Source organism: Diaphorina citri, unplaced genomic scaffold (genome assembly GCF_000475195.1).
Source record: "Diaphorina citri unplaced genomic scaffold, Diaci psyllid genome assembly version 1.1 scaffold2197, whole genome shotgun sequence".
NCBI lineage: Eukaryota > Metazoa > Arthropoda > Insecta > Hemiptera > Psyllidae > Diaphorina > Diaphorina citri.
The window spans coordinates 15,284-41,486 of NW_007379622.1; the positions used below are offsets into that span (position 1 = coordinate 15,284).

Consider the following 26,203-nt stretch of genomic DNA (forward strand, 5'->3'; position numbering starts at 1 on the left):
GGTGATTTTTTAAAAATGAAGGCAAGGAATAATTTTTACCACCTAGCGGATTTTTTCAGAACTAGAAATTTGGCTTCATTTTTAGAACGTCAACCCTTTGAGTTCGACCTCCATGTAATGTGTAATCTCTTTTTTTTATTACCTACCTACCTAGTACCTACCCTTATCAGAAAAATTATCTAATCACTCAAGAATTTTCAAATAAAACATTATCCACTATCATTACAATAGTTTTACTTTCACACGGAACCAGTGGTTCATGCTATCATAGTTCACATTTAGCTCACATCACCATCAGTATCTCTACTAAGGTGAAGATGAGCTCATCGCAAGTGAAGACTTTGAAATTTTTTAGTGGATGTACCTGTTAAGATGAAGTGTTTTTAAATCCTGACAGAGATTTGTGTCCCACCTTATCTCTACACGTTTAAACTACATTTTCGAAAATTATTGAGGAGATGAATGTTCAGTTTTCAAAAAGATCTGATAAGGCTGACACATTTTCAAGAGAAATAAGATGTCCCACCCTCCAAAGGTAAAACTTATTCTTATTGTTTTATGTACAGCAACTAAGCTACCTAACTGTATGATGAATTTGTTGATCATGAAAATAATTTTATAATTAGAAAAGAATAGATCAGTTGCGCTTACTTGGGTGATGTTTCAAAGTCATAGAGCAGGAAAAATTAAGACCATTTGATGAATCAGTGAATCACTTATCTACCAGGATGACACATAAATAAAGTGAATCAGCTTTCATAAAATACTCAAGGAGGTGGGTACGTTCTTAGTTAGGTACCTTTAGGTAACTCTTTACAAATCTGGATTGATTCCAACAAACTAAAATTGAATACCTATAATTTGTAAGTATTTCCAAGTAAAATTGTACACCCTAGTTCACAAAGGGTACAAGTGACATTTTTTGCAAAATTGAGTTATGTGTTAAAATGGGGTAATCAAAATGATACCTAGGTATAAAAATGATACCTAGTGTAGTATGTGTTATGATTGGGTTGGATTGGTTATAATGAAGAATGTATGAGCCAGATAATGATCAAGGCAAAGTCAGTCATTATCATTACAACTTAGTACTGCAAGTAAGTACCTACCATACATCCTAAAATACCTAGGCATCATTTTTATGTTCATAAACCTTTCGGTACTTGTGCAGAAGTCATGTTCATGGAATATTGCTACCGAAGGAACTGGCACAAACAAGCAGTGACCAGTGTTATTATAGGGTTACGTCACAGCATACACTTTGACGTCATGGCATACGCTCCGGTAGGCAATGACGTCACATCAAATGTCCCAAGCAAAGCTCCCTCGCAGGCAACACATTAATGTGCTTGTGCCCATACGTTTCTGCGCATTTCTTTCTGCTCTTCTGCCAGTGTGCTTGCATACTTTTCTGGAAAAAGTCATGGAAATTTTCTGGAAGAGTCATGGAATTTCATTTCGGGAAAAGCATATAAACCCTGAGCAGTAAAATGTAGGTTGACTATTCAAGAACTTTTCTCAACATCAATGCCCTCCATTCCAACCATTCCTACCTAGAAATACATTGATTTGCCTCATGATGTGCCAGCTAGTACACATAAGACTGACTTACTTAAAATAAAATAATACCTGGAATCCACCTGCCTATTCATGCATCAATGCACATCTTAAAAAAAAAAAAGTTGGTAGATAGGGGTACCTATTTACTTACCTACCTACCTACTACGTCATGGAATCTGAAAATTGACCAAAAAGTCATGGAAAATCGTGATTCCTTGATGTTCTGCATATTGCATATTTTATTTCAATGAAGGGGTAATCTTACTGCTTTTTAGGTACCTCCGCTCCCTATTTTTCTGGAAAAAGTCATGGAAATTTTCTGGAAGAGTCATGGAATTTCATTCCGGGAAAAGCGTCTAAACCCTGAGCAGTAAAATGTAGGTTGACTATTCAAGAACTTTTCTCAACATCAATGCCCTCCATTCCAACCATTCCTACCTAGACATCTCATTCATTTGACCCCCTCCATGTGTTCCAGATGAAAACTAACGAAAACATCCCCATGCTGGAATCCACCTCTCCCGAGTCTTCTCGGAAGCTCATTTCCGGGAACCCTACTTCCACCGGTGCTGGGGGAGGCTCCCAACCCACCATAGACACTGTCGATTGTATGAGTCTTCCCGGAAGCTCATTTCCGGGAACCCTACTTCCACCGGTGCTGGGGGAGGCTCCCAACCCACCATAGACACTGTCGATTGTATTACTGGCAAAGCCGATCACCGTGTTATCAACATCAATGCTCCCCAATCCTGTAAATTTGTCGGGAACAAAATCTCGACGGCTAAATACAGCCTGGTCACCTTCTTCCCGTGTTTCCTCTTTGAGCAATTCCGTCGCTATTCAAACATTTTCTTCCTCTTCATTGCACTTCTCCAACAAATCCCTGATGTGTCTCCTACAGGACGTTATACAACACTGATCCCGTTGATTCTAATCATGGTTGTGTCCGGGATAAAAGAGATTATTGAAGACATCAAACGCCACCTAGCGGACGGTGAAATTAACCATCGCAGTGTGGATGTGATTAGGAATGGAATGATATATGTGGAGCAGTGGAAAGATCTGAAGGTGGGAGACATTGTAAAGGTGTACAATAATTCCTTCTTTCCTGGCGATCTGATGGTGTTGTCGACAAGTGAGAATGAAGGTGAGTTCTTGTTGACAAGTGTTTGTTTGTTTTTTTTTTTTCCTTATGTTTGGTGGAATCAGTGCAATAGTCCTAAACGCACACAAGGAATCAAGAAGGGCGCCTTATAACAAAATAATAATACTTTTGGAGGGAGGAAACTATAACTGCTAAGGTCTTATCGTCCTGAAATCTAAGAGAGAAGGAAGACAGCATAGGAAAAAGCCAGCCGTTCCGAAAGCGAAGATTATCCGTTCAGGATAAAATCCACCCCCGGTAGGAATTGAGCCCGCGCTGAGCGCACGGCAGTGCGCCAGGCCAAGTTCCAGCAAGCACGCCTGTGTATCTTTACACGAACCGATTCGACAGGTTTTTCTCATTGAGCCCGCGGCCTAGAGATTATAAGGCAGACGCCCTACCAGCCAAGCTAACTAGGCTGCCATTTATCCTTTTGCCCTTTTGCCATCTTTTCTTTCTCTATTTTCCCCTATTCTTCCTTCAACTACATATTTTTTCCTCCTTCACTATTATTATTTCTTCAATGCCTAGCGATTATAAGGCAGACGCCCTACCAGCCAAGCTAACTAGCCTGCCATTTATCCTTTTGCCATCTTTTCTTTCTCTATTTTCCCCTATTCTTCCTTCAACTACATATTTTTTCCTCCTTCACTATTATTATTTCTTCAATTCTCTTTACCTTTTATGTAATGACTGTTCATGAATTCTTCTTCTTTTTCTTCGCCAACATCAAATGCAGGCAAAGAGCATACATACCTACCCTCTGTTTAATAACCCTTAGCCAGACAAGGCTAGGGAATGTTAAACAGAGAGCAGACTAGTGCCAGCTGTGGAACTATAAGCAGGGAGGAGAACCCTAACCAGCCTAGCTAGTTGGGGTTTTTCAAAGGGTTCTCTTTGCTTTAAAAGAACAAGCACAAATTCTCACAATGTTTGATTGAGGTCAGAACAAGCCAATCATACATGGCTAGAGACCATCACCCCAGTGTATGGCAGAAGAAAAAAAAATCTTTTTTTTTTTTATTCTGTTTGGTGGGATGAATTTAACTTGATAGAATAATTACTTTTAAGTACCTATACCTACCTGTCCCTACTAATTGCTGATGCTATTACGTATGGAATTCACCTAGGTACATATCATTAAAATATCATAAACTTTAAAGTGGATTACGGGTTCTACTTTAAAGTGGGTAGTGCTCGGTATGAATTTAACTTGATAGAATAATTACTTTTAAGTACCTATTCCTAACTATCCCTACTAATTGCTGACGCTATTACGTATGGAATTCAGTATCCTTGAACTTTCGTCTCCTTTGACTCAGAATTTCAAAGTTTGAACTTGAAAGGGCCAAGTGTTTCCCAAGAAAAAAAAAAGAGATTGAAATGAATAGCTCACCCCTAGAGGGTATTTAGCTAAAAATCCCATTACACATTTTTCTCGGTGCCAAAATACCTCGTATTCATGTTGATCTCGAAACATTAAAGGGAAGAATGGTTGGGTGGAAAATGTCTACCATTATTCTCAGGGCAGAGATTGAAATGAATAGCTCACCCCTAGAGGGTATTTAGCTAAAAATCCCATTACACATTTTTCTCGATGCCAAAATACCTCGTATTCATGTTGATCTCGAAACATTAAAGGGAAGAATGGTTGGGTGGAAAATGTCTACCATTATTCTCAGGGCAAAGAATGAACATTTTAACGTCCTCTTTCTTAAGAACAAAATTTAGATTTTTTTTTCAAGGAAAGGCAGACATTTCCTGTAGAAAAATGATTTTTATTCCTTCGCAGAGCTTTTCTTATGAACAAAATTTAGATTGTTGATTGTTATTTATTTTTCGTCAGATATTTCCAGTAGAGAAATGATTCTATTCCTTTGCACAATGGGGTTTGAAACGTGTCTATTCTCCTTATTCTCAAACCTGAACCAATAGACTTCTCCACACTGTGGTCACATAACAAATTATCTGTTGACTCAAACTGACGTAGGGCTACACCAAACTTAGGACCCTTCATACATTGACCACAGTTTGTTTTAAAATCAACCCCTAGGGTCCTCCTGTGTACCAAACCTTCTACATTTTTTATTGAAGATTTACTTAAGCCTAGGATTATTATTACTTTTATTATTTTTTATCAATAGGATACGATTAAAATAAATCACCTATTGTTCTCAGGTACCATAAGCATTGTACACAAAATACGATTTCTTAAGGGCGAAGAAAGTTTCTTTCAACTTCTTTCATACATCTTCGCCTTTTGTCCTTGTTGTAAAAATGTATATTTTCAAGATAACCTTTAAAAGATATCATGTTATTATTATTTATTCCTTGTTTTGACTTCCCTAGACGGTAAAACTATTAACCAGACCATTCAGACCAATAATAATTGTACTTCAGTTTTCAACGTTTAATTAGAACTTAGAATACTTAGTCCGTATCCAGGTCCATAACTTTATGCTAGCGAGATCATAGTGATCATACCTTACCTTTTTTTTACTGACCTATTTAAAAACCTTGGCAAAAAGGATGAAAAATTTCTTTGAGCCGGGATCAAAACCCTCAAACTTCGCAATAAGAGCTTGTGAGTCAGTGTTGTAATTGCTGTGAACTGATGCCCAAGTTCTCTGTTAAACTGTTTAACAGCTCACACCTCAATCTAGTCCCTTGGTTTAACTTCTTAATCAAAATTATAACAATTATAACATAATAGTAATAATAACGGTACATTTAGAAACCAAAATAACAGTAACTTTTCAAAGACAGTGTTCAATTACTTTTTTTTACCCTCATTAACTTCATATAGGGTGTCTAATAAATTAACTCCTTTCCAAGAACAGTTTTAAACCCCATGAAGACTGCAAACCTCACTCTTTACACACAGAAATTGACCTATTTAAAAAAAACCTTGGCAAAAAAGATGAAAAATTTCTTAGAGCCAGGATTTGAAGCCTCAAACTTCGCAACAAGAGCTTGTGAGTCAGTGTTGTAATTGCTGTTAACTGATGCCCAAGTTCTCTGTTAAACTGTTTAACAGCTCATACCTCAATCTAGTCCCTTGGTTTAACTTTTTAATCAAAATTATAACATAATAGTAATAATAACGGTACATTTAGAAAACAAAATAACAGTAACTTTTCAAAGACAGTGTTCAATTACTTTTTTTTATCCTCATTAACCTCATAGGTATAGGGTGTCTAACAAGTTAACTCCTTTCCAAAAACAGTTTTAAACCCCATGAAGACTGCAAACCTCACTCTTTACACACAGAAATCAAAAATACCTCTTTTAAGAGGCATAAGGCAAATAAAATGCCATAAAAATCTCTGCTCCAGAGAGGAATCGAACCAAGGCCTTCCTGCTTACCAAAAATACCAAATTATTAAAATCAGACATTACTTTGGGATTAAGCTTGAAAGTCAGTCTCATTGGACGAATTAATCGATTTTCCCGGGCCTCAGCTTTTTGACGCACCCTGTATTCAACGAATCCTCAGTAATAACAATAACGAATCCATTAGTAAAATGAAACACTCTAGTTGTACTTTTATTCTGTACATTCCAATATTAACAATATTTCACCCACGTCCTATCACGAGAAGACAGTATAGAATGATAGCACCTAAAAGACATGCTATAATCATGCAATGCTTTTTTTCCAAGAGTTTTTTTTTTCTTTAAGAGGTTTGACCGAGGGAACTGTAACCGCTACGGTCTTATCGTCAGGATAGGAGGAAAGCCAGCCGTTCCGAGAACGAACCTTATCCGTAAGAAAAAAGGTTGGATAGAGGGAGTTATAACTGGTAAGGTCTTTTCGTCCCGAAATCGAGAAAGAAGACGGGATAGGAAAAAGCCAGCCGTTCCGAGAACGAACAAAAAAAAAGTTGGATAGAGGGAACTGTAACTGTTAAGGTATTATCGTCCCGAAATCGAAGAGAGAAGGAAGACAGGATAGGAAAAAGCCAACCGTTCCGAGCTGTGAAAATCATATCGTGTCAGAAAATTTGTCTGTATGTTTGATCCACGATAACTATCGAACGGTTTGTCCAATTTTGGTGAATCTTGTCAGAAAATGTTCAACAGATAAATGTATGTTCTCTTTATTTTATTGTTATTTAATTTTATTTATAATTGTATCACAAAGTTTCTCTTTACTTACGGTCGGATCACAGTCAGCACAATGCCACGAGTATCCTCGAACTTTGGGAGATTTCTTGACCGGAGGATCCAGACAGCCAAAGTGAAAGCTCTTCAAGCATTCATCACATCTGAGGAAGCAACAAAAAGGGAAAATGATGCGAGAGTTTTATTGACGAGTCGCTTTTCTCGAAGCATCGAATAATGTGACGCCTACAGAAAAATTCGGGAGAATTTAGAGGCACAATTCAGACTTTCAGACAACGGAGGTCTTATCGTCCCCAGAGTTTTATTGACGAGTCGCTTTTCTCGAAGCTTTTTGATGCATCGAATAATGTGACGCCTACAGAAAAATTCGGGAGAATTTAGAGGCACAATTCAGACTTTCAGACAACGGAGGTCTTATCGTCCCAGTCGATCGACGACGAGGTAAATCCTATATATTCGAGGCAGTGTGGACGGTTTAGTCGACATCGATCAACGGCCGGTCGACTATGTGTGAATACTCCTTTGAGTAGACTAGTGTCTGTCTAGCTGTGGGACCATAAGCAGGGAGGAGAACAGCTAACCCTAACTACTCTAGCTAGCTAATGGTTTCAAAGGATTCTCTCTGCTTGTAAAGCACACACAAGTCCTCACGGTGGTTTAGGACGAGCTAATCAAACATAGCTAGAGACGATCACACCGGTGTATGGCAGATACAAAACGATATCTTTTCTTTATTCTGCGGTCACCATAGCCAGCCGTTCCGAGAACGAACTTAATCTGTTTAGGAGGAAAGTTCGCCCCGGGCAAGAATCGAATCCGCGACCTAGCGCTTTCAAAACAGACGCGCTGCTCCTCAAGGTAACTAGGCTGGCTATGTCTTATCTCAGGCTTCGAAGACACACATTTTCACTCGGAATTCAGCTCAATTTATTTTCTTCCTGAGTCTCAATTTATTGTCTTCATGAGTCTAAACTTCAGTGATCCGTCGGGAACTGGCGCATACTCACTTGACCATAGCGGTGGGTACGCCAGGCTCCGCACACGTGGCGCACGCAGCAGGCGGCGCCTCCTCTTTCTTCACCGGTACAGGGCGAGGCTGAGATACCCTGGGCGGGGCCTCCCGTTCCGAGAACGAACTTAATCTGTTTAGGAGGAAAGTACGCCCCGGGCAAGAATCGAATCCGCGACTGTGTAACCACACAAAACGTTGCTAAATTTCAGTGATCCGTCGGGAACTGGCGCATACTCACTTGACCATGGCGGTGGGAGCGCCAGGCTCCGCACACGTGGCGCACGCAGCAGGCGGCGCCTCCTCTTTCTTCACCGGTACAGGGCGAGGCTGAGATACCCTGGGCGGCACACTGGACGCTACTGGGGCGCTCGCTTGAGACGTTGTAATGAAACAGTGCGTGGTGCTTTCCGAGTTGGAGTTCGGATTGGGAATGGACTTGATCTGAAACCAGGAAGGGAACGTGAAAAGACCCTTGTGATTCTAAAGGGTTAAACAGGAAAAAATAAATAAAAATGTAAGTTGAAAGAAAGGGACAAACAGAAAAAAAAATGTCTTCTAATATTTTTAGGTATCTCTCGAAGTCTTAAATTTAAGATATGAAGATTCTGCTGTAAACATTTATGTATTATGTTAGGTGTGTTATTAAACCTAGAAAATACACGAGACCTTGTTTAGACTGCTGGAGTAAAGAGATTTTTTAGTCTCATTCGAGCAGCATAAACAAGGTATTTTCTATTATATTTGTACTGATAGGATGACTATGAAAAGTCCCTTTTACCGTAGCAGTCTAAATAAAAGCTTACATATTTGATTGGGCGAGGAACTTGCGGGTGAGCCGAACTTCGGTGGGGCGTACGAGAACGCTGGGTTAGTGGGTGAGAAGATGCGGGTTCGAATCCCAATCGAGACTTTTTGTATTTTGATATTTTCTTTCTTATCGATCGAAGGCCGTCAACTATGTGTGGACACAGCTTGAAATTCTTGAAAATAATAATAATAAAGGGACAAAGGGATTTGAAAGTTGGGAAAAAGCTGCAAAAAGCTGCTGCTGAAGCTGCAATAAAGTTGCTTGGACAAATTTTAGTTTAGCGTTGAATGTTGAATGGTTCCCTGTTTGGTTCAGTTTGGTGTAGAATGATTTCACTGCTCAACATTTCCTACTTTCCCCGCTTTACATTGACTCGTCCTCCCTTCCCAGGAAGCCAGTCTACATGGAGGAGTCCAAAACAAAGCCAAGCTCACCAAACGTATATCCCGAATCCAAGGTCACAGTTCCCTTTTTTGCTCAGTTTGGAGTAGAATGACTGCTCAACATTTCCTACTTTCCCCGCTTTACATTGACTCTGTCCTCCCTTCCCAGGAAGCCAGTCTACATGGAGGAGTCCAAAACAAAGCCAAGCTCACCAAACGTATATCCCGAATCCAAGGTCACAGCTCATATGATCTCATCTTCCTCCTAGCTCTATCTTGTCTGCTAGGAGTTTCTAATCAGCCTAAGAGATCCAGACTGGTGCTTCTCCTTCAGTATTTGTTTGGCATTTGGATCCTGTTCAGCTTTATCTTGGCTGCCGCTTTTCAAACATCACTGGGTGAGTAAGAATACCTTTGCTGTTTTAACATCACAATACTCCCTCCGTAAGTTTGTGTGAGTGGCAAGTTCGTTGGTTTGGAAGATGGGAGCAGGCATTTGTCAACTAGGTTTTCCTTGCCCTTGGGATCAATTCAATTTGAAGAGACCATTTACTGATTAGCTGCCTCGGTGGTGTAGTGGTCAAGACTCTCGTCTAGTAAACAGGAGGGCGTGGGTTCAATCCCAGAATTTTATCCTCAATAGAATTTGAGAATTTGACCACAGTAATAGTAGTAGCCTACTGCTGGAGTAAAGGGACTTTTCAGTCCTATGGGAGCAATATAAATAAGCACTATTATTACTGATGAAAATTTGAAATGAAACAATAAGTTGAAGAAAAAATAATACCTTCACAGGCAGTATCCTAACTGTTCAGCGGCAAACGCAGCAGATCGAAACCTCGCGTGAGATCTACGAAGCCAACATCCGGATCTACGGTCAGCCTCAATCGCGTCGTATTATGAACCGCTCTGTAACACCGGACGATGCTGATAAAACGGGAAAACTGGTTGAATCCTTTATTGTGCATCGCGGCTTCTATGATGAAGTTGTTGATGGTATCTACAGCAATCCTAAGATAGGTGAGTACAGGCCTGTTCCCACTTGTCGTTCGGAAAAATCGTATCGTGCGTAATTGGGAACACTCATTTAAATTACGTTGCCTACAAGGCCATTTTCTGTCATTCAGAAAAAAAATTGTGTCGACAGGACATTCGAAAAAAAATCGGATAAAACTCACGACAAGATTAAAATTATTAAAAATAATAATAATAATGATAATAATAATAAATTGGGAAAGGGCCGAGAAGTTTCTAAACTTCTCGGTTTAGACTGCTGGGAGGGACTTTATAGTCTCATTCGAGTACGATAAACAAGGTATTCAATTCTATTCTATTCGTTCCAAGGCCAGCCACTCACTATCAGGTATCAGGTAGACCTGACAGGCGGACCTTTTCAGCCGTATCTGGCCCAACACATATTCATTTCTTCACATACAGGAACCTTCACGGCCCGTCGCTTCCTCCTCTTCTACTCGGCCCAACATCCGCGTCTCAACACCACCTCCACCATTCACACCTTCTCCTCCTGTCGCGTTCAAACGCAAGCGTCCCCTTTTCTCTTCCGCAAGGGCTCCCCCCTGGCGCCGCGCATTAATCAAATCGTCGCCACCATGGTAATTTATTTTCACCGACAGTCGCGATTCACGATAATCCTAATCCGGGACGATATCGTGCTCCTGTACGAGAAAGAGACGCGGATGGATCCACACTTTCTGACGCATACGCTGAGTACGAAACTAATACGACGCCTCAATACGTCGCTTGTGCTGAGCGACACGCCGTATTTGAGTGATTACGAGACAGGTAAGCCGTAGTTGAGTTGTTATGAGACAGATGAGCCGTAATCGAGTGATTATGAGACAGGTGAGCCGTAGTCGAGTGATTATGAGACAGGTAAGGCGTAGTTGAGTGATTACGAGACAGGTAAGCCGTAGTTGAGTGATTACGAGACAGGTAAGCCGTAGTTGAGTGATTTATGAGAGCAACAAGTTGAGTGATTCTTCTTGTAGTACCGTGTCCTTCTGAACGTTGGCGATCATGATTTCCACTTGCTTTCTGTCCTGGGCGGCTCTGAATAACTGTTCTGAGGATTGTGCAAACCATTTTCTACGGTCCCCAAGCAGGATAACTTTTTTTTTCTCCTTGGCCTTGATTACCTTATCCTATTTGAGTGAGATAAGTAAGCCATTATAAGACAAGTAAGCCTTATTTGAACGATTAAGGAGGTAAACCCTAGCTGAGTGATTGAGTGAGTAAGGTGAGCCACTGAGCCATACTGGAGGAAGACACCCCTTATTGAAAGTTAAAAGACAGAGGAGTTCACAAAAAAAAAAAAAAAAAAAAAAAACGAAGACACCCCTTATTGAAAGTTAAAAGACAGAGGAGTTCACAAAAAAAAAAAAAAAAAAAAGCTCAATTCAGTCCATCTTTTGTCCTCAATGCACATGAGATGTGTTGGGCCTGTAGTAAAATTAAAGACTTTTTACTATTGTCCTCACGTCAACAACGCATGTTATTACATTCCAACTTCCCAGGTTTCGCCATTCTCTACATCGCCAAGTTCAACCTGATCAAAGTGCTGTCCAAAATCAAGTCCAGCAAATACAACCGCTTCCTTATCATCTGGTCCAGCTTGTACTGCAAATTCAAAGATTTGGACTTCGCGCTGGCCCAGTTCTGGAGCCATCAAATTCTCGACGTGGTAGTGTTAGTGGATTGGCCGGAACACGTGAACGTCTACACGTACTATCCGTATGCCCGCGGTAATAGGGAAGTATGAGCATGAGCAACCTACCAGACTGCAAAGGGCGAAAACTCTTGCCTACGATTTGTATACAGAGCAAAACGGCGGGACCATGTAACCTCTCTGTGTGAGGAGATTGTTTGTTAAAGGAGTAACTTGACAACAGAGACCAGAAGCTTCATTTTATCTAGGATTCTGATCAGGTTGACGAGGGTTCGAGCCTCTCCTGGGAATCGTCATTTATTTTTACAAGAGGGTATCTTTAGGAAGGTGAACTGGCGTTTAATCCTGGAAAGATAGTTCTGATGATTACGGGGACAGGGGCTGTCGGAATGGTTATAAAATGGAGTTCATGTGCTTATTTAGGTGAAGTTTCCTCGTTAGACATTATAATGACTTAGGTGAAGACACTAAAAGGACTTGGGTAAAAGAAAAAGACTTGGGTAAATGAGATTCCCTGGCTTGATTGCTATTTTTTTCTGACAATGTTATACATTTTTTTGGAGGGAATTTAAAAGATAATTATGTTTTTTGATGACATTTGTTCTGATCTTCTTTACAAGACTTCACCACTTCCCCCGTTTTGAATTGTTTCCACAGGACTCGCTTCATCAACGTTTGGGACAAGAGGCTTGGCGCGTTTCAACAGAGACTGACCAGTGTGTATAATGCGAGAGAGAAGACCAAGAATCTCAACTTACACACGCTCAAATGTATGGTAAGAGACTCAATGGAAACAGCCTAGATAACTTCTTGGTTGGTAGAGCGCTTGTCTTTAAAGCGCCAAGTCGCAGGGTTGGGTGTCTGTCAATTTTAAGCGCTAGATCGTGGGTTCCACCTTAGTTGGGTGTCTATCAGAAATAAGCCTTTAGAAAGTACCCTTTGATTCGCTTCTTTTATACCAGTTTAATACTTGTTGCCAGCCTAGTTCTCTTGGAAAGTGTCGCGCCTACCTTGTGAGCACTAGCTCGCGCGCCAAGTCGCAGGGTTGGCTGTCTGTCAATTTTAAGCGCTAGGTCGCAGGGTTCCACCTTAGTTGGGTGTCTATCAGAAATAAGCCTTTAGAAAGTATTCGCTTCTTTTATACCAGTTTAATACTTGTTGCCAGCCTAGTTCTCTTGGAAAGTGTCGCGCCTACCTTGTGAGCACTAGCTCGCGGAGTTCAAGTCCCGCCCGGGGCGAACTAAACAGATAAGGTTCGTTCTCGGAACGGCTGGGTTTCTCCTACCCTGTCCTTTTCTTTTCGGTTTCTGTACTGACGATGAAGGCAGCGCCTTGTAGGATGAACAGACCTAATTAGGTACACACTATGGGATGGGCATGCTACAGCACAGCCCCGTTAAATCTTCCATCGCTAAGGAGGAAAAAGCATTCCTTTCTCTCCCTTTCCAGAGTCTCCAGTTATGTTATTAAACCCATAAAATACACGAGACCTTGTTTCGACTGCTGGGGTAAAGGGACTTAAAGAAGAAGAAGAAAGGCGCCCCCACGAGATTTTGATGATTTCTATCTGAATGATTGTCATGCTGTGATTCGCAACTAGCCAAAGACTGGCAGCCACGTTATTTAAATATACATATTTTTTAAAAAAATGTTTCCCTCTAATTCGAGCAGGATAAACAAGGTATATTCTATTCTCTCTCCAGGTAAAGACCCGACCACCCGATTCCGTCATCTACAACACCAGTAGCGGCTGGGTACTCGAGGGCAGTGGCGGCGAAACCATGAAGGAGGTTCAGCGGCGGATGAACTTCACCATGCAGATTATCGTACCCACCAATCTTACGCCTCTGGATCGGTTCGGCTACGATATTTCCCCGGGGATGCCGCAGCAGTTTCACAAAAGACTCCGGGAAGGTAAGGACTAAGGACAGTTTGGTGGGTATTAAGCCCACACACACTCTATCACTATTAAGGTGTGTCCAAACATGACAAGCAGTTATGCTTAAAACAATTAAAGTTCCTTGAAATTCCTTTATTAGGTGTTAAAGTACTTACCAGAAGTTTAATACCGGCTCGGGGCGGGGCTGTCCCTTCTCCTCCGTCATATCCCCCCTCTCCCTTGTCCGGACTATGCTTGCTCTTCTTTTTCTTCTTCTTTCGGCTCGTGTTGAGTTGACTTTTGCCCGCCGGCTCGGGTGAGTAGCGGTCTCGTTTGTCGTGATAAAACTCGGGGCCGCGTTTCCTTTTCTTACTCCCTGAGCCGCCCTGGGACACTCCGCTGCCTGGCAGATCCTCTGAGAATACTGGAATAGAGCAAGGTTTAATAAGGTCAGCCATTCCGATAAAAACGTTGCTGAACTTCATAAAAGAGACAGCAATGTTTGAAGGTGAAGAGTGAAACAACAACAAAAATGGGGTGCAACAGTCCTACATACTGGACTCCGCATACAGGAATTTCGTCAGAAAAGACCCCCATTTCAATGTAATGTAATGTAAGGTCAGCCATTCAAAGCGGTCAAAATACCGCCAAGCGCAGCAACCATCTCAACCAAATATTTCGTGTCGCACCCTTGTCACATTTGACAGCTACATACCAAATTTCAAGTCTCTAGCTCTTACCGTTCTCGAGATATTTTGTTTACACAGTCCTAAGTACATACTGGACTCCGCATACAGGAATTTCGTCAGAAAAGACCCCCATTTCAATGTAATGTAAGGTCAGCCATTCAAAGCGGTCAAAATACCGCCAAGCGCAGCAACCATCTCAACCAAATATTTCGTGTCGCACCCTTGTCACATTTGACAGCTACATACCAAATTTCAAGTCTCTAGCTCTTACCGTTCTCGAGATATTTTGTTTACAGACAGACACACACACGGACCAATGGCTGAAACTTTGGATTTGGGCTCTAGGGACCTCAAAACGCGTTTTGACACTAAAAACTGACCATCGAAAATTTGACCCGATTACATTACTTTCCTTTTATAGGATAAGGAAAGTAAACACTCACCCCCCAGAGGGTCATCCTGTAGGGAGTTCTCTCTCCCATGTCGTAGTTTCCTAGGTGCCTCTGTGTCTATGTTCTCCGGGTTCGAATCACTCGACTCCTTGTCACACTCTGAACATTGCCTGGAAAATAGAAACAATGGAAAGTCTTAACGTTAGACCGTTTGCAATTCTGTCAAGTATACTTGGAGGTACTTTGACAAGGGGCTTTAGTTTTTGTGCATTTCCTGTGTCAATGTAATATAAATGTAGGTACGTAAGTATTGTACAAGTTGTAGTTTAACTACGTCACGGCAAAGTAATAATAATAATTATCAACAGGTGCCTGAGCGCTATGAAAATCGTTACACCTAGGTATAATGAAATTTAGAACGTCTTTTACCCTTCACTTTACCCTACCCTTAACACTTTAACAAAAGTGAAATAGTATTGGTTTTCCATTCAACTTGTTCATTGTTGTTTCATTACAAATTTTCATCAGTAAATGGGTTTCTTCAAATTAAATTGATCCCAAGGGCAAAGTAATGCCTAAACCCTTGACAAATGGAGTGTGCCTGAAGGCATGTGATGTGTTCCAATCCACTCGACCCCAATAGGTCTTAACGTGGATTGTTGGACACTGGAGAGGGATTTGGCCGGAGCCAGTATTTCATCAGAAAAGATTATTTTTCAACTTATTGTTTCCATACAAACCAATATGTACTTCTCTTCGAGATCCCTTATATGCCGCGTCCATTTTAGTTTGGGACCATTGCACTGAATATGTTCTTAAAATGGACCTTCACAAAGTTACTGAGTCTTCAATCAAATACACAGTCCATCTACTTCAGCTCTCAATATTCTAACGAAAGTCGCTCTCAGAAAAAAAAAAAAATAGCTAGCTATAGGTTTCAAAGGATTCTCTCTGCTTGTAAAGCACACACAAGTCCTCACGATGGTTTAAGACGAGCTAATCAAACATAGCTAGAGACGATCACACCGGTGTATGGCAGATACAAAACGATATCTTTTCTTTATTCTGCGGTCACCATTCGGTGAAAGCTAAAGCCGCTAAAACAACTATATGGTTTTAAATCTATTCTATTCCAAAATCACTTCTTCCACAGAGGACGTGGACGTGGGGTTCGGCATATTCTCGCAAAAACAAAAACAACTATATGGTTTTAAATCTATTCTATTCCAAAATCACTTCTTCCACAGAGGACGTGGACGTGGGGTTCGGCATATTCTCGCAGGAAAGTCTTTTACCCTTTACTTTACCCTACCCTTAACACTTTAACAAAAGTTAAGTGGTATTCGTTTTCCATTTGGTCTCTTAGTATGGGGGGTCGTGCAGTCAATAATGGTTGGGACATTCAGATAGACTAAGTTCTGGCCTTCTTGGGTTTGATTCCCGGACTGGGTGGACTGTTTGGCTGAGACTCTGTAATCAGCCGGGGGGTCTGCCTGGTACGAAAGTCCGGACACGGAATTCTCTCGCTCCTCCTCCGAAGAGTGTTTCACCTTTGCCGTCAACTCCGCCACCGGGGTGCCCCCCTCCATTTGGAGTTACTACACGGATAACTTTGACCCGTGGGTGTGGACCTTGCTGGTCGCGGCAGTGGGCGGGTTTGTGCTCGCTTGGAAAAGTGTGGTGTGTGTGGTGGTTACGAGGAACTATTGTACCTACTGTTAAAAAATATAAATAAAATAAAGTACTGTTTATACTAATACAAACCAATATGTACTTCTCTTCCAGATCCCTTATATGCCGCGTCCATTTTAGTTTGGGACCATTGCACTGAATGTGTTCTTAAAATGGACCTTCACAAAGTTACCGAGTCTTCAATCAAATACACAGTCCATCTACTTCAGCTCTCAACATTCTAACCAAAGTCGCTCTCAGAAACAAATTTTATTGAAAAAGTCTAAAAACTTGAAGGGCCTTAATACCGGACTCTCACTCTCAGACCTAGGTCTCAAGCTTTTTCCGCCCCACACGTTCAGACTGTCTGACAGACCTCGGTCTGAGCGTGAGTGGTGGGCATGGGGTTATGAGGAAGAGGATGGGATTTAATAGATATGTACTCACTGGTGCTGATACATAAATCCCACACTCCCTTATAAAAGGATTTAAACTTGGGTCTTTCTAAGATTATATACAAAAAAATGAAAAAAATCGGGAGAGCTTGGTAGCGGTCATTCGCACCTTACTAGGTTCTTCAAATTTAGAGATTTTTTTTAAGTCGTTGCCGGTTGCTCTAATATTGTGCACGTTGAGGCCTATCCCACCGGCCGCTTTACTGATGAGGCCACACTGAGTGAATGTGGCTAGGATACCTTCGATACTGTCCTCTTGCATGGCTAGCAGGAAACAACTGTAAAAGAAAGGCCAATAAAAATTAAATGAATTAGCAGTATAGTCTAATAGATAGAGGAGTTTTACATAGGCTTACCTTGCTTAAATTACAGTAAACGTTTTTTTTTTTTTCATTGGATCGTTAGGTATGGTGGGGGAAGTATAATACCAAATCTGAAAAACCGCCAGAAAACGAGGCAGACGGGCTACCTTCCAAGCTAGGCTGTCTCAGACAGTTATGGAATTGATCTCACCCGTCGGGAATCGAACAATTGCACTACTGTTAAACGCAAGAAAGAGTTTTGTTATTTTAGGGTTAGGTTAAATACAAAAAGGAGCTTTTCTTTTCCAAAAATCACACAATGAAACAACTAGGTTTTTTTTTTATTATTATTATTTTAATACATAGATTTGCCCCATGATGTGCCAGCTAGTACACATAAGACTGACTTACTTACTTAAAATAAAATAATACCTGGAGTCCAGGTGGGCAGGTGGAATCCACCTGCCTATTCATGCATCAATGCAAATATTTCAGACAAAAAAGTTGGTAGATAGGGGGACCTATTTACTTACCTACCTACCTACTACGTAATTTAAAAAAAAAGTTGGTATATAGGGGTACCTACCATATTTAATGGTACTTTCTTTAGTAAAGCCAGGGTTTATACGTGACCTGGAAACATGGAAAAGTCATGGTTTCTGAAAATTAACCAAAAAGTCATGAAAAATTGTGAAATTTTAAAGAAAACCTGGAAAAGCCATGGAATTTGTCACCCGGTCAATAATTAAAAAGGTTCAAGTTAAATATCAAGCTTTTTCCAAAAAACGGCCTGCGGCGCATTCCGCCTCATATTCCTTGACGTTCTGTATATTGCATATTTTATTTAAATGAAGGTGTAATCTTACTGCTTTTTAGGTACCTCCGCTCCCTATTTTTCTGGAAAAAGTCATGGAAATTTTCTGGAAAAGTCATGGAATTTCATCCCGGGAAAAGCGTATAAACCCTGAGCAGTAAAATGTAGGTTGACTATTCAAGAACTTTTCTCAACATCAATGCCCTCCATTCCAACCATTCCTACCTAGACATCTCATTCATTTGACCCCCTCCATGTGTTCCAGATGAAAACTAACGAAAACATCCCCATGCTGGAATCCACCTCTCCCGAGTCTTCCCGGAAGCTCATTTCCGGGAACCCTACTTCCACCGGTGCTGGGGGAGGCTCCCAACCCACCATAGACACTGTCGATTGTATTACTGGCAAAGCCGATCACCGTGTTATCAACATCAATGCTCCCCAATCCTGTAAATTTGTCGGGAACAAAATCTCGACGGCTAAATACAGCCTGGTCACCTTCTTCCCGTGTTTCCTCTTTGAGCAATTCCGTCGCTATTCAAACATTTTCTTCCTCTTCATTGCACTTCTCCAACAAATCCCTGATGTGTCTCCTACAGGACGTTATACAACACTGATCCCGTTGATTCTAATCATGGTTGTGTCCGGGATAAAAGAGATTATTGAAGACATCAAACGCCACCTAGCGGACGGTGAAATTAACCATCGCAGTGTGGATGTGATTAGGAATGGAATGATATATGTGGAGCAGTGGAAAGATCTGAAGGTGGGAGACATTGTAAAGGTGTACAATAATTCCTTCTTTCCTGGCGATCTGATGGTGTTGTCGACAAGTGAGAATGAAGGTGAGTTCTTGTTGACAAGTGTTTGTTTGTTTTTTTTTTTTCCTTATGTTTGGTGGAATCAGTGCAATAGTCCTAAACGCACACAAGGAATCAAGAAGGGCGCCTTATAACAAAATAATAATACTTTTGGAGGGAGGAAACTATAACTGCTAAGGTCTTATCGTCCTGAAATCTAAGAGAGAAGGAAGACAGCATAGGAAAAAGCCAGCCGTTCCGAAAGCGAAGATTATCCGTTCAGGATAAAATCCACCCCCGGTAGGAATCGAGCCCGCGGCCTAGCGATTATAAGGCAGACGCCCTACCAGCTGCCATTTATCCTTTTGCCATCTTTTCTTTCTCTATTTTCCCCTATTCTTCCTTCAACTACACATTTTTTCCTCCTTCACTATTATTATTTCTTCAATTCTCTTTACCTTTTATGTAATGACTGTTCATGAATTCTTCTTCTTTTTCTTCGCCTTTTCCCATGTTTATATGGGGTCGGCCTCTCAATCAGCTTTAGAGTGATCCTTTCGCACTAAACCTTCGCTATTGATATAGCATAACGAAATTTGGACTAGTCTACTCCTTGTTTTTAGTTAGACGCTGATCTACTCTCTGTTTATAGTCCCTCAGCCAGACCAACCAAGCTAATTAGGCTGACATTTAAACTTCTTGTCCTCAGGGATGTGCTACATCGAGACCATGAGTTGATATAGCATAACGAAATTTGGACTAGTCTACTCCCTGTTTTTAGTTAGACGCTGATCTACTCTCTATTTATAGTCCCTCAGCCAGACCAACCAAGCTAATTAGGCTGACATTTAAACTTCTTGTCCTCAGGGATGTGCTACATCGAGACCATGAATTGATATAGCATAACGAAATTTGGACTAGTCTACTCCCCGTTTTTAGTTAGACGCTGATCTACTCTCTGTTTATAGTCCCTCAGCCAGACGAACCAAGCTAATTAGGCTGGTATTTAAACTTCTTGTCCTCAGGGATGTGCTACATCGAGACCATGAACCTGGATGGCGAGACGAACCTGAAGGTCCGTCAGGCGCCCAACGAGACCAGCTCCCTCACAGACCCGTCGTCCTTAGCCCAGCTCAAAGGTCAGATCGAGTGTGACCATCCCAACCGGTTCATCTATGATTTTACCGGGAACTTTAAGGAGAGGGGTCGCACAGCTGTGCCCCTGGGACCGGAAAGGATTCTCCTCCGTGGCTCCATGTTGAGAAACACTGCCTGGATTATTGGTGAGTTTTTAAAATATATAGAATAGAATTTACCTGATATTGGTCTAATTGTCTTATAGAATAGGACTCTTCAGTCCTATTCTATTAGACCAATACATATTAATAAGCAAGTAAAGTACTATGGGAAGTCTTAAAGTATATTATTCTATGTTTATACCTGATATTGGTCTAATTGTCTAATAGAATAGGACTCTTCAGTCCTATTCTATAGTCCTATTCTATTAGACCAATACATATTAACCAATACATAATTCTATTAGACCAACTCTTCAGTCCTATTCTATTAGACCAATACATATTAATAAGCAAGTAAAGTACTATGGGAAGTCTTAAAGTATATTATTCTATGTTTGTCCCTTATTATTATTACTTATGACGTTAGAACTGGATAACCTATTCTCTGTCCCCAGGCATTGTCGTGTATACAGGCCCCGACTCCAAACTCATGAAGAACGCTACATCCGCTCCTCTAAAGCGATCTACTGTAGATAAGATCACCAACACACAAACCATCATGCTTTTTGTCCTTCTACTAGCTTTGTGCTTCATCAGTGCAGCAGCCAGTACCATCTGGACCTTAGGACGCAACGCGGGCGATTGGTATCTCCTCTCACGGAATCCTAGTTTCCATAGCAACCTCCTCACGTTCATTATCCTTTATAACAACCTGATCCCCATCTCATTGCAAGTCACCCTGGAGATCGTGCGATTTATACAGGCAACGTTCATTAACAATGACATGGACATGTATTATGAACCCACAGACACACCAGCAGCTGCCAGAACGTCTAACTTGAATGAAGAGCTGGGCATGGTCAAGTTTGTGTTCTCAGACAAGACAGGCACTCTGACACGGAATGTCATGGAGTTTAAGATTTGTTCGGTGGCCGGCAATATTCTCGTGCCTAACTTCAACAGTAACAATGTCCAGGAACAGAGTCGAATGATTGCGAGGAATCCAAGCATCGAACCCGTGGTCCGTGAGTTCCTGACCATGCTGGCTGTGTGTCATACGGTCTGTTCGGTGGCCGGCAATATTCTCGTGCCTAACTTCAACAGTAACAATGTCAAGGAACAGAGTCGAATGATTGCGAGGAATCCAAGCATCGAACCCGTGGTCCGTGAGTTCCTGACCATGCTTGCTGTGTGTCATACGGTATATATAGAATTGGTACGATTCACAAATTCAACTTATTGCTCGAGATAAAGTTCAGGTTTGCCAGCCTAAATAGCTTGGAATGTAGCGCAGTTCGATCCCCGCCCGGGGGGAACTTTATCCTAAACAGATAAGGTTCGTTCTCGGAACGGCTGGCTTTCTTTCATCCTGTCCTCCGATTCCTGCATTTGTTACAGATCCCTCTAGGACAACTATTTTTTTCTTCGTTCTTGGAACGGATGGCTTTCTCCTATCCGGTCCTCTTTCAATTTCGGCACGGCCTTCGTTGTTACAGACAGATCCCTCTATCTAAACTTTTTTCTTCTCCTTTTCTTTTTAACCTTCTAATAATTATTATAATCAGACATTACTTTGGGATTAAGCTTGAAAGTTAGTCTCATTGGACGAATTAATCGATTTTCCCGGGCCTCAGCTTTTTGACGCACCCTGTATCCAAGGAATCCTCAGTAATAACAATAACCGAGTCCATTAGTAAAATGAAACACTCTAGTTCTACTTTTATCCTGTACATTCCAATATTAACAATATTTCACCCACGTCCTATCACGAGAAGACAGTAGAATGATAGCACCTAAAAGACATGCTATAATCTAATAAAAAATGAAAATCACTTAGATTACTTTCCTTATTATCAAATCATGAGTATTTCCTGGTAAAACAAAGCCTTTTCACAACTTTAGTGGATATCATGTTTGGTAATTTTATTTGTTCCATAGTACAATTACAATTGCTTAAAACATTAATAATAATAATAATAATAGACTCTTGAGTGGAAGGTTTTTCCCGGGCCTCAGCTTTTTGACGCACCCTGTATTCAAGGAATCCTCAGTAATAACAATAACCGAGTCCATTAGTAAAATGAAACACTCTAGTTGTACTTTTATTCTGTACATTCCAATATTAACAATATTTCACCCACGTCCTATCACGAGAAGACAGTAGAATGATAGCACCTAAAAGACATGCTATGATCATGCAATGCTTTTTTTCCCAAGAGTTTAAAAAAAAGAGGTTTGACCGAGGGAACTGTAACCGCTACGGTCTTATCGTCCCGAAATCGAAGAGAGAAGGAAGACAGGATAGGAGGAAAGCCCGCCGTTCCGAGAACGAACCTTATCCGTAAGAAAAAAGGTTGGATAGAGGGAGTTATAACTGGTAAGGTCTTTTCGTCCCGAAATCGAGAAGGAAGACAGGATAGGAAAAAGCCAGCCGTTCCGAGAACGAAAAAAAAAGGTTTGATAGAGGGAACAGTAACTGCTAAGGTCTTATCGTCCCGAAATCGAAGAGAGAAGGAAGACAGGATAGGAAAAAGCCAACCGTTCCGAGCTGTGAAAATCATATCGTGTCAGAAAATAATGACAAGGGTAGGTACTCGTATACATAGCGAGACTTGATATTGTCGAAACAGTCTCCCGCTGTGCTCTGGGCTGATTGATTGCCTTTTTCATTCCAAATCAAGGAGGGTTCCAGCCAGCCTAGTTAGCTTGGTAGTGCGTCTGCCTTGTAAGCGCTAGGCCGCGGGTTCGATTCCCGCCCGGGGCGGATTTTATCCTGATGAACCTACATTTTTCACCAAGATAAAGTCAACAATTGTTTTCAAATGCCACTTAGGGAAATTAAAAAGTTCATTGGGAAAATTAACCTTAGTTCAAAAAGACATTGAAATGACTTCCGAGTGCAAATACAAGAGAGCATTTTTCAAAAGTAATTACAAGGAATTATTTCTCAAGAGGGTGGAGTTGTTGGGAAATAATAGAAAGTAAAAAACCTAATGGACGTTTTCCACCGCCCAACTGCCTTTAGCCTAGGTACATCACCAAGATAAAGTCAACAATTTAGAAAGAAATTTTTCACCAAGATAAAGTCAACAATTGTTTTCAAATGCCACTTAGGGAAATATTAAAAAGTTCATTGGGAAAATTAACCTTAGTTCAAAAAGACATTGAAATGACTTCCGAGTGCAAATACAAGAGAGTATTTTTCAAAAGTAATTACAAGGAATTATTTCTCAATAGGGTGGAGTTGTTGGGAAATAATAGAAGGTAAAAAACCTAATGGACGTTTTCCACCGCCCAACTGCCTTTAGAAAACATATCATTAAAATATCATAAACTTTAAAGTGGATTACGGAATACCAAATGAGCGTGTTAACCGCTACATTTTTCACCAAGATAAAGTCAACAATTGTTTTCAAATGCCACTTAGGGAAATTAAAAAGTTCATTGGGAAAATTAACCTTAGTGTTCGTCTGGCCCAGGTTACCTCTGGGTAACCCATTCGTCGGCATGTATCAGCTCATGTTTACATCTCTCGTGTTCTGGTTGAGTGCTCTCTCTATTCCTGTGTTCACACTCCTGTTTGACTTTGTATCGTTGATCCTGTACAACGAGAGTCCTTACAGAAGCATCGTACTGCCCTAGCGTCACTCCTAGGTACTACGAATAATAACTACGCTCTCATCATAGACGGTCTTGCATTAGACTATGCCCTCAAGCATGAACTTCGCAAAGACTTCCTGGAGTTATGTCTCACTTGTAATGCAGTCATCTGTTGTCGTGTCTCACCACTACAGAAGGCGGAGGTCGTGGAGCTTGTCACTGTCAATACAAATAGTGTGACGCTCGCTATAGGCGATGGTGCTAATGATGTGGCTATGATACAGAAAGCCCATGTCGGTGTCGGTATCTCCGGTGTGGAAGGACTCCAAGCAGCCTGTGCCAGTGACTATAGTATAGGACAGTTCCGGTTCCTACTCAAACTCCTGTTCGTGCATGGCTCGTGGAATTACAATCGCATGTGTCTTCTCATCCTGTACAGCTTCTACAAGAACATTTGTCTCTACGTGATGGAGCTCTGGTTTGCCATCTACTCTGGTTGGAGTGGTCAAGTTCTGTTCGAGCGTTGGACGATCGGTTTGTACAATGTTCTGTTCACCGCGTTCCCTCCGTTAGCTATCGGTATCCTGGACCAGGTGTGTTCTGCTAGGACACGACTCAAGTATCCTATCCTCTACTCACAGACAGCAAATACATTCAATGTGAAAATCTTCTGGATTTGGATCGGGAATGCGTTGTTCCATTCCATGCTTATGTTCTGGATTCCCATGCTCATCTATGGGCAGGGGACTATATGGGCGAATGGGAAGGATGGTGGCTATCTGGTCCTAGGGAACATTGTGTATACAGTGACGGTCATTGTTGTCTGTGTGAAAATGGGAAGGATGGTGGCTATCTGGTCCTAGGGAACATTGTGTATACAGTGACGGTCATTGTTGTCTGTGTGAAGGCCGGGTTACATATTCGTTGCTGGACGATCCTCACGCATTTGAGTATCTGGGGTTCCATCGTCCTATGGTTCCTTGTTATCATTGGCTACTCGTTCGTCTGGATTACATATTCGTTGCTGGACGATCCTCACGCATTTGAGTATCTGGGGTTCCATCGTCCTATGGTTTCTTGTTATCATTGGCTACTCGTTCGTCTGGCCCAGGTTACCTCTGGGTAACCCATTCGTCGGCATGTATCAGCTTATGTTTACATCTCTCGTGTTCTGGTTGAGTGCTCTCTCCATTCCTGTGTTCACACTCCTGTTTGACTTTGTATCGTTGATCCTGTACAAAACATTCAACAGGAATCTGATTGATATGTTCCGGGAGAATGATATCAGACGGCTTGATATTCAGACAATCATTAGCGATGAGTCCAGGACATTCTGAACACGACCAAACCTCCAAGCACCCTATGAGTACATTCTGAAACCTGAACCAATAGACTTCTCATCACACTGTGGTCACATAACAAATTATCTGTTGACTCAAACTGACGTAGGGCTACACCAAACTTAGGACCCTTCATACATTGACCACAGTAGGACATTCTGATCACGACCAAACCTCCAAGCACCCTATGAGTATATTCTCAAACCTGAACCAATAGACTTCTCATCACACTGTGGTCACATAACAAATTATCTGTTGACTCTAACTGACGTGGGGCTACACCAAACTTAGGACCCTTCATACATTGGCCACAGTTTGTTTTAAAATCAACCCCTAGGGTCCTCCTGTGTACCAAACCTTCTACATTTTTTTATTGAAGATTTACTTAAGCCTAGGATTATTATTACTTTTATTATTTTTTATCAATAGGATACGATTAAATTTAATCACCTGTTCGACCTCCATGTAATCATTGTAATCTCTTTTTTTTTATTTTTTATTACCTACCTTATCAGGAAAATTATCTAATCACTAAAGAATTTTCAAATAAAACATTATCCACTATCATTACAATAGTTTTACTTTCACACGGAACCAGTGGTTCATGCTATCATAGTTCACATTTAGCTCACATCACCATCAGTATCTCTACTAAGGTGAAGATGAGCTCATCGCAAGTGAAGACTTTGAAATTTTTTAGTGGATGTACCTGTTAAGATGAAGTGTTTTTAAATCCTGACAGAGATTTGTGTCCCACCTTATCTCTACACGTAGTATCTCTACTAAGGTGAAGATGAGCTCATCGCAAGTGAACACTTTGAAATTTTTTAGTGGATGTACCTGTTAAGATGAAGTGTTTTTAAATCCTGACAGAGATTTGTGTCCCACCTTATCTCTACACGTTTAAACTACATTTTCGAAAATTATTGAGGAGATGAATGTTCAGTTTTCAAAAAGATCTGATAAGGCTGACACATTTTCAAGAGAAATAAGATGTCCCACCCTCCAAAGGTAAAACTTATTCTTATTGTTTTATGTACAGCAACTAAGCTACCTAACTGTATGATGAATTTGTTGATCATGAAAATAATTTTATAATTAGAAAAGAATAGATCAGTTGCGCTTACTTGGGTGATGTTTCAAAGTCATAGAGCAGGAAAAATGAGGACCAACGGAATTTTTCTTTTTCTTCTACGACTTCTAGATACCGAGATAAATCGATTTAAAAAATACAGGTAAATCGTAAACTTTGATGTCACGGCATACGCTCCCGTAGGCGATGACGTCATAACTCATGACTCCCGCT

At 41.0% G+C, this 26,203-nt stretch overlaps 1 protein-coding gene and 3 long non-coding RNA genes across 4 annotated transcripts; 2 read left to right on the plus strand and 2 right to left on the minus strand.

The window, feature by feature from the left end:
- The first annotated feature begins 167 nt into the window (after positions 1 to 167).
- LOC103518449 (phospholipid-transporting ATPase IA) lies at positions 168 to 24,962 on the plus strand. Its single transcript, XM_026830244.1, has 7 exons — positions 168 to 535; positions 18,185 to 18,764; positions 19,745 to 20,002; positions 20,413 to 21,123; positions 23,543 to 24,314; positions 24,389 to 24,566; positions 24,664 to 24,962. The coding sequence occupies exons 1-7, from the start codon at positions 518 to 520 to the stop codon at positions 24,892 to 24,894; spliced, it is 2,748 nt and encodes a 915-aa protein (XP_026686045.1). The 5' UTR covers positions 168 to 517; the 3' UTR covers positions 24,895 to 24,962.
- Positions 4,912 to 6,078, minus strand: LOC113471243. The gene is made up of 2 exons (XR_003394014.1): positions 5,597 to 6,078; positions 4,912 to 5,208 (listed from the first exon to the last, which is right to left on the minus strand). It is a non-coding gene; the product is annotated as an uncharacterized LOC113471243 (long non-coding RNA).
- LOC103518448 lies at positions 6,885 to 7,942 on the minus strand. The gene is made up of 2 exons (XR_003394013.1): positions 7,836 to 7,942; positions 6,885 to 6,971 (listed from the first exon to the last, which is right to left on the minus strand). It is a non-coding gene; the product is annotated as an uncharacterized LOC103518448 (long non-coding RNA).
- Positions 24,963 to 25,486: 524 nt separating the features above from the next.
- Positions 25,487 to 25,908, plus strand: LOC113471244. Its single transcript, XR_003394015.1, has 2 exons — positions 25,487 to 25,553; positions 25,685 to 25,908. It is a non-coding gene; the product is annotated as an uncharacterized LOC113471244 (long non-coding RNA).
- The last annotated feature ends 295 nt before the right edge of the window (positions 25,909 to 26,203 follow it).

What these genes read in the sequence shown, in the direction of transcription:
- LOC103518449 (XM_026830244.1), top strand. An exon ending in GTCGACAAGTGAGAATGAAG is followed by an intron (nt 18,765 to 19,744) that starts GTGAGTTCTTGT and finishes TCTTGTCCTCAG; the next exon opens with GGATGTGCTACATCGAGACC. An exon ending in AAGCATCGAACCCGTGGTCC is followed by an intron (nt 21,124 to 23,542) that starts GTGAGTTCCTGA and finishes CTCCTGTTTGAC; the next exon opens with TTTGTATCGTTGATCCTGTA.